This window comes from Aethalodelphis obliquidens, unplaced genomic scaffold (assembly GCF_003676395.1).
Source record: "Aethalodelphis obliquidens isolate GAN/ISIS:26980383/991018 unplaced genomic scaffold, ASM367639v1 scaffold56, whole genome shotgun sequence".
Taxonomy (NCBI): domain Eukaryota; kingdom Metazoa; phylum Chordata; class Mammalia; order Artiodactyla; family Delphinidae; genus Aethalodelphis; species Aethalodelphis obliquidens.
Genome location: NW_020838000.1, coordinates 9,166,533 through 9,184,435, shown reverse-complemented (window position 1 = coordinate 9,184,435; position 17,903 = coordinate 9,166,533). Strand labels below are relative to the sequence as shown.

The 17,903-nt window shown below is 50.4% G+C and overlaps 2 protein-coding genes across 8 annotated transcripts in view; one reads left to right on the top strand and one right to left on the bottom strand.

Annotated features, from left to right (window-relative positions):
* The window catches only part of PLCL2 (phospholipase C like 2), a 191,448-nt gene extending 187,871 nt beyond the window's left edge, over positions 1–3,577 (top strand). Inside the window, exon 6 of one of the 2 annotated variants that reach the window (XM_027086550.1) lies at positions 2,750–3,577. In XM_027086550.1, the coding sequence (XP_026942351.1) occupies positions 2,750–2,929 (180 nt within the window). In that variant the 3' untranslated portion in view covers positions 2,930–3,577. The remainder of the gene's footprint in view (positions 1–2,749) is intronic. The other variant, XM_027086551.1, reaches the window with a different exon arrangement.
* Positions 3,578–5,016: 1,439 nt separating this feature from the next.
* TBC1D5 (TBC1 domain family member 5) overlaps positions 5,017–17,903 on the bottom strand; it is a 540,677-nt gene continuing 527,790 nt past the window's right edge. For all 6 annotated transcript variants that reach the window (XM_027086554.1, XM_027086556.1, XM_027086555.1 and 3 more), the window contains 3 exons: positions 12,312–12,391; positions 11,371–11,505; positions 5,017–6,070 (listed from right to left, as the gene is read on the bottom strand). In XM_027086554.1, coding sequence (XP_026942355.1) covers positions 5,774–6,070; positions 11,371–11,505; positions 12,312–12,391 — 512 coding nt within the window. In that variant the 3' untranslated portion in view covers positions 5,017–5,773. The remainder of the gene's footprint in view (positions 6,071–11,370; positions 11,506–12,311; positions 12,392–17,903) is intronic.

The following is a 17,903-nucleotide window of genomic DNA, read 5'->3' as shown; positions in this document are numbered from 1 at the left end:
CTTTTTTTCCAGTTCCCAAATATCCAGTGAAGTTTAAACAAACAAATGACACTAATAGACAATAATGTATATCATGTGCTCACATTAGAAGCCTCATTTTCAGCAAGACGAGGAAGAAAGAATAGGATTTGGACTCAGGTACAGAGACACTCATCACATACATCCAACCCACCCCACCACCCCCCCCCTCCCCCCACCGCCAAGATAAAAGCAATTGCAAAAGACCCACTCTGATACAATAGCTGAGCCATTAGGGGCCATTGTTCGGCAGATCTCAGGGAGTATTGAGGCCACACAATGTTTCAAAAAATATATTTTCTTTCATTTATGGGAGCACAGCTAAAGATCTCCAAGTTTTGCAAAAATACCCCAGGGGACTATAAGATGGAACAGAGCTCTGATCATCCATACCTAATTATTCACAGTTGGTGTTATCAGGTATCAAGCAAACAGCAGTTCAGTTATCAGATATCAAGCAAACAGCAGTTCAAATGGGTCTCTCAGGGTCATAGGTCCCTAGCCACAAAACGGGAGAAACCCAGCCAATGTCCCATCAGAGATGAAGCTGAATAAATGACCAAGGCTAGTTCAAAAAAGGGAAAAATCCCAACCAATGCTCCACCACAGGCAAAACCAACACAATAGAGAAGGATGCCCTGGAAAGAAGTAGAGATGGTCTAGTAAAGACGTAGGGCTTCCCTGGGGGCGCAGCGGTTGAGAGTCCGCCTGCCGATGCAGGGGACACGGGTTCGTGCCCCGGTCAGGGAAGATCCCACATGCCGCAGAGCGGCTGGGCCCGTGAGCCATGGCCGCTGAGCCTGCGTGTCCGGAGCCTGTGCTCCGCAGCGGGAGAGGCCACAACAGTGAGAGGCCCGTGTTCCGCAAAAGAAAGATGTAGTTGTAATGTTTAAAAGCAAAAAAAACAACCTGATGGAATTTTGAAATGTTTTTAAATTTTATATATATCAACATTCTTTGAATAAATACTTTCTAAATTAAAAAAAAAAAAAAAAAGGATACCCTGGTGTCGTCACACACGAGCCCAGCCTGCGCAAGCTGGAGCGACTTACCCCCCAGGCGACACTGAATGTGGACCACAGCTCCGGACGTTTCTCGGTTCCGAACAGCCTTGTGCCGAGGGGTGGCCAGCACCTGTCAGGGATAGTCCCTCCGAGATCCGCAGAGCAAAGTGTACTGTGGCAGCTGCTGGGCCTCAGGGAAGGGGCTACCTCTGGCTGGGGTCGACCTGTCACATGCACAGACTCGGCTGGCTCACCAAAATTGCTAGCAAACACTTTTGTGTGCCCGACGCAGTGAGGCCAAACAATACCAAAACGTTGGAGTTTGGAGCAGAGAAAGGTTTATTGTAGGGTCACGCAAGTAGAAGGGTGGCTTGTGCCCCCAAAACCCTGAACTCCCCGAAAGGTTTCAGCAAAGCATCTTTAAAGGCCAGGTGAGGGAAGGGGGTCACAGGGTATGTGATCAGCTCATGCACAGTTCTCTGATTGGCTGATGGAGAGGTAACAGGGTGGTGTCACAGGGGTTAACATGCTCAGTGCTTAGGCTCCAGGAGGCCTGGGGGCTATGTGCTCAGGGTCATCAAGTAGTTAACACCTTCCGTTTGGTGAGGGGTTTTCACATCTGTGAAACAACTCAGGACCTGTACACCAGATGCTGTTACCTGGGTGCTTCAGGGAGGAGCTAAAGCAGAGGAGATGGGGGAAGGGCCTGTCCCGGGGAGGCCCCATAGGGTCCCGCTCGGTTACATTAGTGAAGGCAAAGTCTGCTGTGCCCCTGAGCAGACACCCAGGTGAGCCCTCCTGGATTGGGGACTTCGGCTCCAGAACAGCCCGGAAGTCCTCGTGGGTCCCAGACGTGCTGAGGTCCGACCACTCATAACTTGCATTCTGATTTGCATGAAAACAAAAAATATTTGACACTTTTGTGCCTCTTTCAGACTCCCAAAGTGGTGTGAGTGTCCGCTTCTTTCTCTTGCCTCCACTGTGTGTATCGGGAAGAAAGGTGTCTGCTGGCCCTTTGCTCTCTAGCTCTCGGCCACGTGGCCACTGCACGGTGGTGGCCGAGGGCAGGAGAGTTTCTGTGGCCACTCACCTCAGAAGGAAGGCAACTGTTTTTCTTTGATATTTTGGCAAGAAAGCTTTGACAAAATTAACTGAAATACAGAATCCCTGCTGTTTCAGCTCAATAAGAGCACTGAATTGTGATTGATTTTGGATTCAAAAACTGCACAACACTAACATGTGATTTGAAATATTTTTAATGTATTAACAACTAGGACATCTTTTGTGGTCAGACAGTGTTTGTTGATTGGCCAAGTGTTGACAATGGCTGGTCACTGGCTCTGGTGTTTTGCATCTGCCAATGGTCATTCCTTTCCTGGCTGCTCCAGCCTCTCTGCCCCAACCCCAGGTGAGTGGCGGGCAGATCACCCTGGACATTCATCAAGAGCCCTGCCTGCTTGATTCCACGTATGTAAACATAAAGTACCCAGAAAACGGAAAGGACTGAAAAGGCAGCACACTCTTGGAGTCTGGCGTTGGGAACCGGGAAAACAAACTTGTTTTTTTGTTAAAATTGACCTATTTGGATTCGGTGCCGGTCAGAAATAAATATGCCCTCTTGCGGAAGCGAAATATTTCTATTTCAGTGGAAGACCTATATTGTCAAACTGTAACCACAAGTCATGTCTCATCTCTCAATGTCTAACTAACTGCATGTTTTATCACAGGGACAAGCGGATCTCTTGAAGTACGCCAAGAACGAGACTGTGGAGAACCTGAAGCAGATCCACTATGCGGCTGTCTCCTGTGGACTCAATAAACCAGGCACGGAAAACACCGACGTCCAGAAGCCGCGCCGGAGCCTTGAAGTCATACCCGAAAAAGCAAACGATGAAACTGGAGAATGAGGGCACCTTCTAGAGATGATTACAGAATTTATAACTCTAGGACCAATTGTAGCCAGATGGGACATTTGCTTTGCACTCACTAGTGAAAAATAATATTGGGGATTTTAAAGCACAACTGGAATAGCTAATTGCCGTCTATTAAAACTGTGAATGTATGTAGCAACCCTGCGTGTGGAGGCAAACTCTTTAACAAGAAATTCTCTTCCTGGCCCAAATATGCTATATTTGTATACAAAGAGATCATAACTCAGTTCCAGTGTGAACAGACTAGCCACTCTAGTTCCAGCGAGAAACAGACATTTTCCTAACTGAAAACAGTGTCTTAAGACGCATATGGATTGTATGGTCTAATTAGTATTTACTGGGGAAAAACCGAATCTACAAGTTTTACTTATGTATGATTGCTGGGGTCTCTGGGTTCCAGATGTTTTTGGAGGCGTGCCTGCTGAGCCATGGTTACAAAGGAGAATGTAAGTGGTCTTGAACTTGGACAGCCACTAGGTTCAAGGGCACTGCAGCTGGACGGACACTCCTGGCTGGAGACACCTGCTGGGTACACACTGTAAAGGCAACCAACCTGGCAGCAACACACTGTACATAGTCTTTCATTGTGTTAAGTAGTGGTCACATTAAAAAGATATTTTATGATATTTCTCCAATAACAGTACGTGAATTTAATGAAAGTTTAACTTTTTAAACATTTCCAGTTCAAGATATTCTACTCTTAAGAAGAGTGGCCAGTTACTTGGTGAACAGCTTTGTCAAAAATAAGTTGCTTGTCTGGCTTGACATTTTGCTCTTAGTACATACAGCAGCCATGACTTTACATAGTGGCAGCTGTCTGTAAAACAACCCACACCGCTTCCCCCTTCTCAGCCTGTTGATTCCTGCCGTAGGGGAGTGAGCCTGGACATGGTGCAGACAGTAAGCCAGTGGCAGGTGAAGGGGCTGGAGCGGGTGCCATGCTCCACTGGCCAGCTGAGTCTTTAATCCAAGACTTTATTGTCCCAATCAGTGAAACGTCATGCTATTTTAGAAAACCTGATGGACACTGAAGCCTAATTACTGCTCCTCCCAAACCAAACTGCTCTCACATTTTGGAAGGGTAAAAGCTTTCTAAACCTTCGATAACCGCTTTTTCATTTGTCCATATTCTTTTCAGTGACTCAGGTAAGCCAGACAACTCTGTGGAATCCCCAACTTGGCGCCTCATTATTTCCTCACAGTTAGGGAAGTGGTCAGGCTGATATATTGAATTTATTTATGCCCAGACCCTGAAATAGCCTTTTACAAAACAATTCCTTTTTCCAGTTCTTGTCATTTGCCTGCTGATCGTGTGCTTAAATTAAGGTATACATCTCCACTGGTCTTCACTCAGTGTCATTCCAGTCAGAAAATTAAACGTCTCTGTTACTTGAATAATAGTGTGGTTTCCTGCTCACACCAGCCAGCAACCAGCCAGCAGCTTAGGCTCTTAGCTCTGAAATTAACTCTACATTGGAAAAAAAAAACAAAAACAAAAATATGTAGAAAATAGTAAAGAATTAAAAGTAGATTTGTAGACTGAGAAATAAAATAATGTGTAATTTAGATTATGGCTAGCAATCCTTGAACTTAGCTGGCAAGTAAATCGCAATATTCAGTGACAATCCAGAAATCATAAAAAATGACTTAAAATATTATAAAATTGAAAAAAATTGCTACATTTATAGTAATGGCAGATCGTATCTAATATGTGACTTAAATGACTCTGAGACCAAGGCACCTGTCATTGGCTAGGTTTCATATAGGCTTTTAGGATCAGCAGACTTCAAAACCGAAGGGGTCTATGAGATCATTCCATCTGACGTGTCCTTTCCCAGATGCAGATGTTGCAGACAAAAGCAATAAAATGCGGTGCCCGAGGTCACAAAGTCTGTCGGGGGAGTGACCCAGCCCAGGGTTTGCTCCATGTTTCCATGCTAAGAAAGTCAGCCTTCTTTTGACCCCTCTCTTCAAAGGGATAAGCCAAGCAAAGGAAAAAAGCAGGCGCACTTGCTGGGGAGTTGTTCACCAAGTCGCAGAGTTTCTCCTGCTTGTCTAGATCCCACTCCAGGGAGCACTGTCTCCTTCAAGACGGTGACCAAAATCAGCAGAGCACACAGTCATGGCTTATTCGTGCCTAAGCGACCCTCTTTTCTGACTGTGAAAGATTCTAAAGGATGAATTACAATTGTTTAAGGAGGGGCAGTGATGGCCAGAGTTGATGTGGTCTGAGGTTTAGAAATGTATTCTTTAACAAATGAAAAAAACTGGAACCGGGTGGCAGGTAAATATGATTCCTAAGTTTAGACCCTGTAACTATCTGGGAGGTTTCGTCCAGCCCTGGGCTCCACTAGTTCTAGTCCCTTTGGCTGCGTCTGGCCTCTACTGTATGGCTTCCCAAGGGAGGAATGAAGTATGAAATAGGTTGAGATACAGATTTCCAGAGAGAGTGTTTTCTTGGTATCAGTTTTCCTATGCCTGATGCTCTGGGGGAGGGAAGATTTGAAACCCACTCCTTCCTTCTAGATACACCGGATGGTGTGGCCACACCTTCTTTGCTGGCGAGGAGAGGACAGAGCAAGTGATTCTAGCTGTGGTTTGGTCTTTTTGGACAGTGAGTGTGATGCTGGGGACCTTACTGGCGGGGCCGGGTGAGCTACAGGGAAAAGCTGTCTGCATTTTGGGGAAGGTCTGCGTGCTCAGCGGGCCCCCTGCTTCTCTCCGCAGGTTTAAAGGGCTGCACCAAGGCCACGTGCGCGCTGGGAAGAGGCTGGGTTTCAGAGGCGTCTTCACGGGGCTGCGGGGGTGGCCGGGCGGCGGTCAGAGGTCCAGGGGGCTCACGATGGTGAAGCCCGAGTCCTTGCTGTTGCCGCTGCTGTCGTCGTCGGGGCTGGGGCTGGAGCTGGGGCTGCCGGACGAGGCTGAGGCTGAGGCCGGGCCGGTCAGCGGGTCTGAGAACACCGGGGCGCGCCGGGCCGAGCTCCGGAGGGGCCGCGGGGCCTGAGCCTGGCCGACCGGGGGCGCCCTGGCGCTGCCCCCTTCGTCGTCTTTGGAGACGAGGATGAAGTCGTCCATGTCGCCTTTCTCCCTGCGCCCCGGCGGCGCTGCTGAAGGGGCCTGGGAAGGAGTCAGAGCACAGCGGGGGAGGGAAGAACCGGTGAGATGGTGAGATGCGGAGCAGGTTGGGGGCCCCACGGTCCCCCCGGAAAGACGCAGGGAGGCCCCTCTGATGGGAGCTGTGGGCCTGGGGAGCGGAGCACACGGCCCGCGGCCCTGCCCTGCTCATCACCCTCCTCCTGGGGCGCCAGCTTTCCCATGTGAGGGGGCGTGGGGTGAGGACAGCGTGTCCGTCCTCGCCCCCGCCCTCGGGTGTGGCCGCCACGCAGTGAGTGACGCGCCCAGATGGTTATGAGGCCCCAGGCTGGCTCCCCAGTGTGCCCCCCACCCCCCATCTGCAGTGATGCTACCACCGCCTGCAAGGGGGCTGCAGGGGGAGCCCAATGTGTTCCATCTCCTCACATCTCACAGCCGGCTCATCCTGGCTGAGCGCCGGCGGTCTCTCAGGACAATGCAGGGGGCTGGGAGCGTCTACAGACACAGAAACCCGGAATGGTCCTTTGCAAAAAGTATAGAGACGCAATGGCTTTACTCTACAATTATTTTCCTTTCTTTCTGAGTAATTATGTGTTTTGTTTTTAACAAAAACAGCTGACATCCAAGGACACTGGTCAAGGTTTTGGGTTAAGATCAGAGAAGCTCCTGCCAGCCCTGGGATGAAAGTAAAGCCACAGTCTGACCAGGGATGTTCCAGCCTGGCAGGAAGAGCCCTTGCCCACGGCCAACTAAGCCAATGTAGTGGCCACACCTGCTGCCTGCCCCGCCCGCCTACTCTCCCCGAGGGGTGGGGGGAATTGGGGCAGGGCCTGAGGTCTAAGGAGGGGTACAGAGCCCCCCGGGGACCTCTGGCTCCAGCATGGCCAAGACCACCTTTGGGCTATGGGCAGAGCCTGGACAGAGAGTCAGCAACACTCCTCAGGGAATCTGGGTGTCTGACAGGCCCCCTCTGAATTTCATGTTCTCCTGAGTGACATGCGGGCCAGTGGATAAATAATGGCTCAGGTGTCTCCCCCGCTGACAATTTGCCTACTTTTAAGAGATTTAATCGGAGAACAGGAACAGAATGGCATTAAAGATGCCAGTGCTGAGACACAGCAGGCCTCAAGTTGTAAAGCTGTTTTATAGCCTGTCAACACAGCAATTCTTACAAAACGGAAGAGACATGCAGCACATGGCCCTGCAGTAGAAGGGGATGTGATCCCTAATGGCACTAGGGCAGTTTGGTGAGACAGATGGCCCTTTCTCATCCCGTTACTGCCCTCTGTGAGGTGTTCAGGGCCAGGGGGCCTCAGGGGAGGGTGTCCCCCCACGTCCATGCCCGCGGGTGCACGTCAGGCCTTGGCTTTGGCCTCCCACCCCCAGACTGCAGGTGCTTTGTTCGTGTGACTGCTGTGCTGAGCTATAAGCCGCGAGAACCTTGACCTCCCACCCCACTCAGGAGCTTGTCTGAGGTTGACAACAGAGCAAGGACAGTCCTATTTTCAGAGCCGTGTCTCTACTGCAGAAATGCCAAGATAACCTATCCGCCTTCAGCATACAGTGAGGACATGGGCAGGACTTGAAGAGGAGAAACACCTGTAACGTGTTTTAGCCTGTGACTAGAAGGAAAGATGGTTCCTACCATCACTAATTATCTGGCTTGTTTCTGGAAAAGCAGTGGAGTCAAGTTATAAACGGTGAGTGACGCCGCCCTCCCCCCAGTTTCCGGATAAAGCCATGACTGGCTCAGACAAGGCACGTTAGAACTGCCAGGGCTTCTGCAACCATCTTTTCTTCTTACCCCACTGCACCATTACCTTACGAACCAAGAACTGAAGCCCAGGTCAGAGGCCTAGAGACTTGGCCGACATCACAAGCATATGAAAACACCCCATTCTTCTGGATTCCCACCTAGAATTTTTTTCTAGACCCAAGTAAGCTTTCTCTCTGGATTTCCATAGCAATCTCAGCTACCACCTGGTGCCGTTTCTATCCTTTACAGAAACTTTGTAATTTCCCAGGTCGGTCTTCTCTTTCTGCCAAACACAGGCGTGTGTCACACGATATAAAAAGTTTCTCAACGTGTCAGTCCTGCCTACAGCTGGCCAGCACGGCCACCTTCCCCGCCCTGCCAGCCCACCACTCCTGTTGCTCAGATTGATTTAGGATCGCAGCGGAAGCAGGTGCCGTTCAACAGGAATGGTCCACACACGCTGATGAAATGTCCCCTCTCTGTGCTGTCCAGGCAGGCAGCCCTACTCACATGAGGATACTGAGCGCTGGAGAGGCACCTAGTGTGACTGAGGAACTGAATTAACTTTGAATTCTCTTTGATCCTCATGAATTTAAATTGAATTTTAAGTAGACACCTGTGGCTAGTGGCTACTGCATTAGCCCCCCGCAGTTCTGGACCACAGAAAAAAATATGGGACCAAAGACCAGGGAGGCAGGTGATTACGGGCTGATGGACTGATGAATCAAGGGTCCTCCAAGTCCCTCCTTCTGCTGTGGTGGATTTGAGTGAAGTTCCTCCAAAACCTCCCAAAGATTCACAAAGGAGTGTGTGAAGGACAGACTGTGGAAGGGAGGGACTGAATGAGGCTCTTTTCACCCTGCAGAATACAATTTCCAGGACTTCCCTGGTGGCGCCATGGTTAAGAATCCGCCTGCCAGTGCAGGGGACACGGGTTCCATCCCTGGTCCGGGAAGATCCCACATGCCGCGGAGCAACTAAGCCCGTGTGCCACAACTACTGAGCCTGCGCTCTAGAGCCCGCGAGCCACAACTACCGAAGCCCGCGCGCCTGCAGCCCGTGCTCCGCAACAAGAGAAGCCACTGCAATGAGAAGCCCGCGTACCACAACGAAGAGTAGCCCCCGCTCACCGCAACTAGAGAAAGCCCGCCGCAGCAATGAAGACCCAACACAGCCAAAAATAAACTAATTTAAAAAGATAAAAAAAGAACACAATTTCCCCTCTGCTGTTGGCAGAGCTCGAGAGAAGATGTGTAATCAGAGGGAAAGAAGAGCCACATCTCTACCAGCTTCCCAGGGGGGAGTGGGGTGCGTGCACTGCCACAAAGGAAGAGCCCTTTTATGTTTTGTTTTGTGTGTGTGTGTGTGTGTGTGTGTGTTTTTGGTACGCGGGCCTCTCACTGCTGTGGCCTCTCCGGTTGCGGAGCACAGGCTCCGGACGCGCAGGCTCAGCGGCCATGGCTCACGGGCCCAGCCGCTCCGTGGCATGTGGTATCTTCCTGGACTGGGGCACGAACCCATGTCCCCTGCATCGGCAGGCGGACTCTCAACCACTGCACCACCAGGGAAGCCCAGAAGAGCCCTTTTAAGTCCCTGGTGGGGAGGGGCACTGGCAGGGGGACCGAGTCCTCTGCTCCAAGGTGGGGTGAGCCCAGTTCTCTGCGGGAACGAGGGCCCATCACACTGCACTGCCCTTCCCGGCTCACGGCCAGCTCATGTGGAGGCTGCACTGGGTCCACCGGGGCTGCGCTGGCAACTGGTAGGTTCTTACAAATCTGCAAACTGGGAAGGACGATTACAAAGTATACTCAAGAAGTTTTCAATTAGCAAATTTGTTAGTGTTCTTCAAAGCTCTTTTTCTGTGGTATTTTTAGACATTCAACTAAAATAAATATCACGCTAAATTTTAAAATAAAATTGTCGAATAAAAATGGTCGGGGGGGGGTGGGCCTAAGCTCAATAATATGTGAATAAATAACTAGTTATTGAAAATTAAACATCTGGGCATGGAAGGGGAATCTGGAGGAACTAATCGAGGCAAGCTTGCAATGTTACTGTTGGATTCATGTGGCTTTAAAATGCAGACTCAAAATGCTCTCTGAAAATTCCCTTCTAAAGCTGGATGCAACGGACCACACAGGCTTCTCTTCTGGAAGAGTACTCTGAAAACTGAAAAAGTCCCATTCTAAGATGTCATTTTGCTTCTTTAAAGTCATAAAAAATATACAATTTACCAGCATCTGGATGCTAGTTTTTGAGAATAACTTAGATGAGGCCTAATGGGAGATTTTCAAGATGAAACTCTGCACACCATTTTAACAAGAATATTATTAGGAATGTTTAGTCCCATCAGATCACATGCCGGGAGGCAGCGTGGTGGAGCTGGAAGCTGACTGAACTGGGACAGGGGTTCAGAAAACAATTCCTCACTGGTAAAACGAGCAGGTGTTTCTTCGATCCTTCCTAACTGGAAAATTCTGGGATTCTATGTTAGAACAAATTACACACCATGCTGACACCCAAGAGCGCAGGTCAGCAAACGACAGCTCGTGGGCCAAATCCAGCCTGTGGCCTGTTTTTGTGTGGCTCTCAAGCTGAGAATGGCTCATGTATACATATATATATTTTTAATTTTTATTTTATATTGGGGTATAGTTGATTAGCAATGTTGTGTTAGTTTCAGGTGTCCAGCAAAGTGATTCAGTTATACATATGCATGTATCTATTCTTTTTCAAATTCTTTTCCCATTTAGGTTATTACAGAGTATTGAGCGGAGTTCCCTGTGCTATATAGGAGGTCCTTGTTGGTTATCTATTTTATATGTAGTAGTGTGTATATGTTAATCCCAAACTCCTCATTTATCCCTCTCCCCCAACCTTCTTCCCTCAGTAACCGTAAGTTTGTCCTCCAAGTCTGTGAGTCTGTTTCTGTTTTGTAAATTTTAAAGGGCTGTAAAAACAAGCAAGCTAGCGCACCAAATACAAAAGCAGGTATGTGACAGAGACCACACGTGGCCCGAAAACCCTAAAATATTTACTCTCTGGCTCTTTACAGAAAAAAATTGCTGACCTATGTGGCTTAGAGGATGGACATTGAGAAGTCCTTCCCCATGAAGGCCAAAAAGGTTCCAGGCCAGTGAAGTACACTCAAGACAGCATCAGGAAAGCATGGACAGCACTTCTTGTGCTAAAGGGGAATGGAGGCATCGGCTGAAGGCAACTGACCAATAACTGAGGCAGAGATCCGGCTTTCTAACACCGCACGGTGGGACTGGCAGGAGGCTCAGGCCGAAGCTGCTGCGTACAGGTGTGTAGGCTGTGCACTGCACAACTCCAGGAGACGCTAGTCTATTCTGAAGGGCACTGCCCAGGGCACTGGAGTACACAACTTGCACAGCTGGGTACATCACCCCTGGCTTAGGTCACCTGTATTTTACAGTTGAACTGCACACATGGTCACGTGAAGTAACTTTGGTGGGCTCGTATTATCCATAGTTTGAATGTGTGTGCATCCCCCGCCCCCGCTTCCTTCTCAGGCTGACGTGACAGTGTTCTCAGGCGCCTGTACCTGCTTGGTGGCCCTGGGCAGGTGACCCTGGCCGCTGGAGCAGTAGTGGTCGTCTGAGATGGTGATCTGCTCGTTCTCCTCGGCTTCCAGCTGGCTCTGGTTGAAACGCAGGGAACCTTTCAGAATGTCTTTGATCTGTTTTCAAAGAAGAAGAAAATCCATGAGAAAGATGAATGAGTTTGGTTTTAAATGTCAGCTAAACCTCGAATACATCTGAATCAGACTTGTCATTGACGGTTCTTTTATAGTGTGGGTATGAATTTATGACCATCAGAAAGAACAGGAGAAAAAATCCAGCTCTATATCAAAACCGCTGACTTATGAATGACCAAGGAAGACGCCACAGCCTGAATGGCCAGGTTCTCACAGGCGCGGACGGGCTGTCACGCCCTTGGTGGTTATCCCAGAGCAGGAAGCACCGCATGCCCTCACACCCGGCTCCACGGAACAGCCCTCAGCCTCTGAAGGGGCCCACCCACCCCAGTTGGGGGCTAATAACGCAGGCCGCGTCTCTTCACTGACATTTCTGTTCCATTCGGTCCTTCAAGGGTCGAGTCACTGCGGCCCTTGAGGGGCTGAGGCCTGTTATAGGAGGTGGTCGTTTATGCCTTGTGCTCCCGGGACATTCGTGATGAGTGACTGGACTCGAGCGGGACCACACACACCACAGCAGCTTCGATAAGGAGCAAACGGAACAGCTTTGCTACGAGGAAGGGGCAGGGGTGGGAAATGAGCAACCAGTCTGGGCTGCAGGCTGGTCAGACGTAATTGCTGGGCGGAGCGGGGCCGTGAGCAGGTAGAGTCAGGAGGGTTCTGTCTGGGAGGAGACGCAGGGCCAGGGGACACTTGCTCTGATGTCACGGTACCCGTGCCCTGGTGACCTCCCCAACAGGCACTGCAAGGGTGGCCTGTGTGACACAAAGTCAGAGCAATGGACATACCTGCTTTAGTCCTGCCAGGGAAACCAGAATTTGATCTTCTTTTTCCAAATTTTCTTGTAGTATCACTTCTTGAATATTTACTGAAAATAGAAGAATGACATTTTGTAACTAGTGGCCTGGGTGTAACTTATCTGCTGTCACACCATCACTTCAGACAAGCTGGGGAAGGCTTCTGCCAAGTTTCACAGCAACTCTTCCCACCAAGGACGCTCTGCCCATCTAGAGATGGGGCAGGTGCTGGGCACAGCGCGGGGGCACCGAGCCTGGTACACACAGCCTCCCCCAACATCCCACGGATGCGCTCTCAGGGTGACAGACGTGTCTTACTCCTCCAGAGGGCCCAGGGTGCCCCTTGCTGACCTAAGACGTGGTGAACAGCGTGGAGCGTTCATCCAGCGGCTGGGAGGAGGTGTTTCCGCTGGGCTTCCTACACTTCTCAGAGTTCAATGCTGTTACCTCACCCCTCTCGCTAAATAAAGACCAGGTCCTCCCAGGTGACGTACATTAAAGACACCATCTTTAACAAATGTCAACAGTACGGTATGTTGTCAATTCAACATAATGTTAAAAATAAAAGAACAAGCTCACGGAGTCAGCAACACTTAACCCAGGGTCTTCACAGGAGCTGCTTCCCTATGCCCTGCAGGAGGCTTGGCCTCTGCTGGAGAGGCCCTCAGCCGGACCTGATCTGAGGACTCGCCAAGCTGAGCTGACCACCAAGGGCTTCAGCAAGCAGGGGACCTCGGCCTTCCCCACCGCGTGCCTGAGGGATGCACCCAGCCCTGCTGGGGACTGTGGCTTCCGAGGAGGGGATTCTCGGGGGAGTGCAGGAGTGGAAGCCCCCTCCCCAGCGCTACGCAGGAGACTGTGTTCGGGGGCGGGGAATTGAAACACATTTTTACAAAGATACCATCCAAGCACCACACTGAGAATCGCTGCAGTAAGCAGGCTCACCCTCCGTTAACGCCTGCTTCCTTATTTCCTGGCCCTTAACAATACCCTACTTACAAGGCCTCACAAGCCATGTTCTCAGTCATTCACTCCACCAAGCTGGCCCAGTCTCTGCGCGGGGCTCCTCTGCTCTGTGCCCGGCCCCCCCGCGGCCCACGGCGGGAGAGGCGGGGCCAGCATCCTGCCTGCCCCGGGGCCTGGAGGCTCTGTCCCCAGAGCCCTGCCGACCGCTCCCGTCAGGGGTCCACCCTCGGCTCCCCTGCGGCCTCCTTGGAGCAGAGCCAAGCGGCCCAGGCCACCCTCTGGTCTCCCACCACCAGCTCTTCTACTGCCTCGACAATAAGCCCTGTCACACCCGAGGTTAGCACAGGCGTCTGCTGGCTTATCTGTGGTCCATCACCCCCAGTAGGGTCTGGTTCAGGACTACACCCCCAGCCCTCAGCAGAATGGCTGGCGCATTTCAGGTGCACGGTAAGTATTGACTGACCGACCGACTGAACAAACATGGAAAAACATCCTTGGAACCTGCACTGCAGAACACTGCTATCCTCAATACTTCCAAAAAGTAGCTCCAGCAAGGGGCAAGGCGAAGACTGGTACTATCCACACGAGTGCAGCCAGTTGATTAGAACCTTCGCTGAGAATAAATCTCCGGACCACACTGACAAGTCCTCTTACAGGCGGCAGCAGAAAAACAGCAGCCTTAACTTATTCAGAAAATGCGACTGCAGCCTCTGGCTAACAGAAAGGCCTGCTTCAGAACAAGAGAGCAAGATGAATGGGAATGGAATAATAGATATAATTAGAGAGGGAATGTTTCTGGTTTCCTTAAAAGCCTGTAACAATTTGTTCTCTCTCAATTAAAACAACAACAACAACAAAAAACCCATCATAAAATCCACTCAACAGGACATTAACGACAACCAACTGCAGAAGACTGACCAGAGAGACAGTTCTGTAGGTCTTTGGGAGGACTGAGAAGGGTTGCCTTTCAGGGTTGCCTCAGGACTGCTTGGCTTTTTTTTTTTTTTTAACCATATAATTTTATTTATTTAAAATTCTGGAAAATTCAAAGTAATTTATGGTTACAGAAAGTAGGACAGTGTATGCCTGGGGTCAGTGGGTTGGGGAGGGGTGAGAGGAGGAATTACCAAGGAGCACACTTGTCAATGAAACATGAACAGAATCGAAGTATACCACTTCCAGGATGGAAATGTAAGGCCTCTTCATAACTCCTCCATTCTCTCTCCTCCCTTCTAGCTATCTGGAACCCATGACAACTCACTACCCCAACTATAGGTGAAAACAAGGACCTGGAGGATAGTGTATCCCTGAATGGCCAAATGAAATAGAGGCTCAACGTTTACCTTGAACACTCCCTCAGACTACTATGCGGGAGGAAAGTAAACTTTAGTCTCCTTTAAGGCACTGAATTATTGTTGGATCTTTTTGTTAGAGTAGCCTAGCCTTATTGTATCAAATATTTATTGAATTTTAAATTTCAATGACATTTCTTTTTTCACTTGAGGAATTCTCTTTCAAATCTTCTAGGCATTTTTTTTTAATCAACGTCTTTGTTGGAGTATAATTGCTTTACAATGGTGTGTTAGTTTCTGCTTTATAAAAAAGTGAATCAGTTTTAAGGCAGAGCTCGGGGCCCAGGGCTGCCTAGGCAGTTTGGCTGGGCGGTGGCCCTGCCCCACTGAGCCGCTAGGGGGCAGATCCCCAGCTCTGGCCGTGGAGGCGGAGGCAGCAGGGGAGAGCTCCCAGGCCCCCGGAGGAAGCTCAGCCAGCGGATGCAGGGGCACCAGGACAGCTGGAGGAAGCGCGGGGGGTTCTCCCGTCCAAGGAAGTAACGGAGGCCGCACCTGGCAAGTCGGGGGCCAGGAAGAGAGGCGATCTGTAGAGAGCAACTGTGATAGGTTATGTCCTGCCCTGCAGGACCTTTGTCTCCTGTTGCCTCTTGGAGAGTTTGCTGTGGAACATCGCACGGAGCCAAAGGGCTTGGCCAGACTGCCTGTCTCCAACGTAGTGGTGGGACCCACGGTTGGCAGCCGTAAGGACCACAGGCCTTGGCTGACAGGGCTGTCAGTGGCTCCAGTGGGGACAGAGGCCTAGAAAGATGCGGGAACAGAGCCTTCCTTAGAGGCCGGCAAGGACCCGGAGGGCACTCAGGGGCCCTTCCTCAAATAACAGAGGGACACGTGAGACAGACCAGAATCCTGACGCCACCCGGGCAGGAAGAAGAGAAAGAGCGGGGAAACGAACTGTGGGCCTTGGTCCAGACAAGGTGGTTAACCGGTAGGAAATGGAGTTGCCTCTAACTGGCAAGTGTTTAGGCTTCCGACGGCCGTTGGTGGGACTGGAACTTCAGGGCGAGATTTCTGCACACCCGAGTTTAAGTATATAGATTTACTCTCCCACTGCAGACCTGAGGCCGTACCACATCACACTGGCCGTGCGGGCCGAAAATCCCATGAACCAAGAAGGCCTAGCCACGCTCTCGTGGATGCCCTGCTTTGCTGTGAGCCTCCCATGGCCCGTATACTCCAGAGGGGTAGTGGTGATGCTGGCAGGGCGGGCTGGGGAAGCAGAGGGCAGGAGCGCGTCGGGAAGCTGCAGTAACGGAAACCCTGGTCCTTCAGGCCTAAATGGGGATACGCTCCCTGTTTCTCAAGGCCCCTCCCTTCCTGTGCTTTCCTTTGCTGAGACGCCAGCAGCCACAGCCTAGATCCTCACGGCCGCCGCACCGTCTCTCAGGTCTAAAGAGGTGGTGGGGCTGCTGCGGGGGGGACCCCAACCCCACCCTCCAACCCCTCCTCACCGACGGGTCCCAGAGGTTGCGGTGCGCCCTTCCTCGCCGCCAGCGGTGGTCACGTGACACCGCGGTAGCCCAAGAGCTGTAAGGGAAGCCCGCGGGGGGAGCCTCTGGAAAGCTCCCCACGGGGACTGGCTCCGTCTGTGCCTTTGGGGCCTTTACGTTCCCCACTCCTGCTGCCTGAAAGGCTGGCAGGAACCCTGCAGGTCACCTCGCAAGCACCTGGGTGAGGGTCACCGCCCAGCGCTGTGGGCGTGGCCCCAGCACATCGCGGAGCTGCCATACCTGCTCCCAGGGCCTGCCTCTGGGCTGCTTTGACTTAAGAAAAAAATAAATAACCTCCTGGTGTGTCTATTCTACTGTTTTGGGGGGTTATTGCGAGTAGCGGCTGTAATCGTGTCAAAGGACTACAAACTGGGTGGTTTAAAACGAAAGAAATGTATTCTCGTTCCAGAGGTGCTAAGTCAAAGCCGAGGTGCCGGTGGGGCCTCGCTCCCTGCAGGCTGCAGAGAAGTGTTCTTTCCTGCCTCCTTCCGGCTTCGTCTCAACTCCATGACACTTGTCAAGACCCTCTTTCCAAATAAGGTCACATTCACGGGTTCCGGATGGACATGAATTGGGGGGAACACTTCTCGACTCAGTACAGCAGCCACGCTGCCTACCTGTCACACAGGATCAGAGTCATCCAGTTCCTCTAATGAAAGGGGACCAAGGTCAAGGGCGCACCTGGGAGGACAGGAGCCCAGAGCCTTGGTGTCCTCAGCAGTGCACTCCCACCCAACAGCTCTCCAGCCTGGTTCTTTGGATTGGATCAAAGTTCACCTTTTTGAAGGGGATGAAAACCAGGAGCTTCTCCCCTGAAAACCCACATGAAATGTTCACTTAATTTTAAGGCTAAACCTCTCCTGTAATCAACGGAGCTGACTAGCTGTGCAATCCAGGGTACAGAAATCCAAGTCAAAACAAAAGGGCACCTACAGAGGCTGCTAAGTGTCCTGAATACAAGAATTTTTATTTACCTCACAAAGTACTGACCGTGCAAATCCTTTGCCTAGCCACTTCCACTATATACTGATTCAAGGCAGCATTTACAACCATTCTAGTAATATAGAACTTCTCAGTCACAAACGCACTGCATGTAAAAATAGAAAAACATAATGGTCTCTTTTCATACCTTATAATATTGAAGGCAGAAATGTGAAATGTTTAAATTTTCAATGTAGTGCACATTTTTCCTTCTAGTAAGAGGCAGAATAATATAAATGATGATGTAAAGGTTCTTTCTTTTTGTTTCTGTGTAGAAGGAAGGTTATGTTCTTTATAATCTCCTTCTATTATTAAAGCATTACCTATTAAAGATGTTGGGGCACTGAAACTAAAGGGGAAAACCTCACAAACCTAACTGCTTCTGTGGAAATTACACAAAAATCTCATCAACATCACAATCCCATGGGGTCTCCACTACTTTTAATGAAATGTCAATGCCGCAAAAAATGGGTCTCTCTCTCTAAGGATAATGGAAATGGCACACGAACTACTTTTTCAATTTCCTAAAATTCTTTTCAACGCTAAAATAAAAGTGTTTTCATCTATATGCCGGGTACAAAGATAACAGAAGCCTATATTCGTTAAGAAGGGCAGGAAAAGGGGACAAAAGGAGGACTCACATCTGTCTACAGAGGAGGTGAAACTGGGCGGGTCATTTAACCTCCTTGTGCCTGAGGGGTAATAACAGACCTTTCCCCAGAGGATTAGTGTGAAGCATAAACAAACAGCACAGCACCCAGGCCACTGCAGAAGCTCAACACCCGGGAGCTTCCATG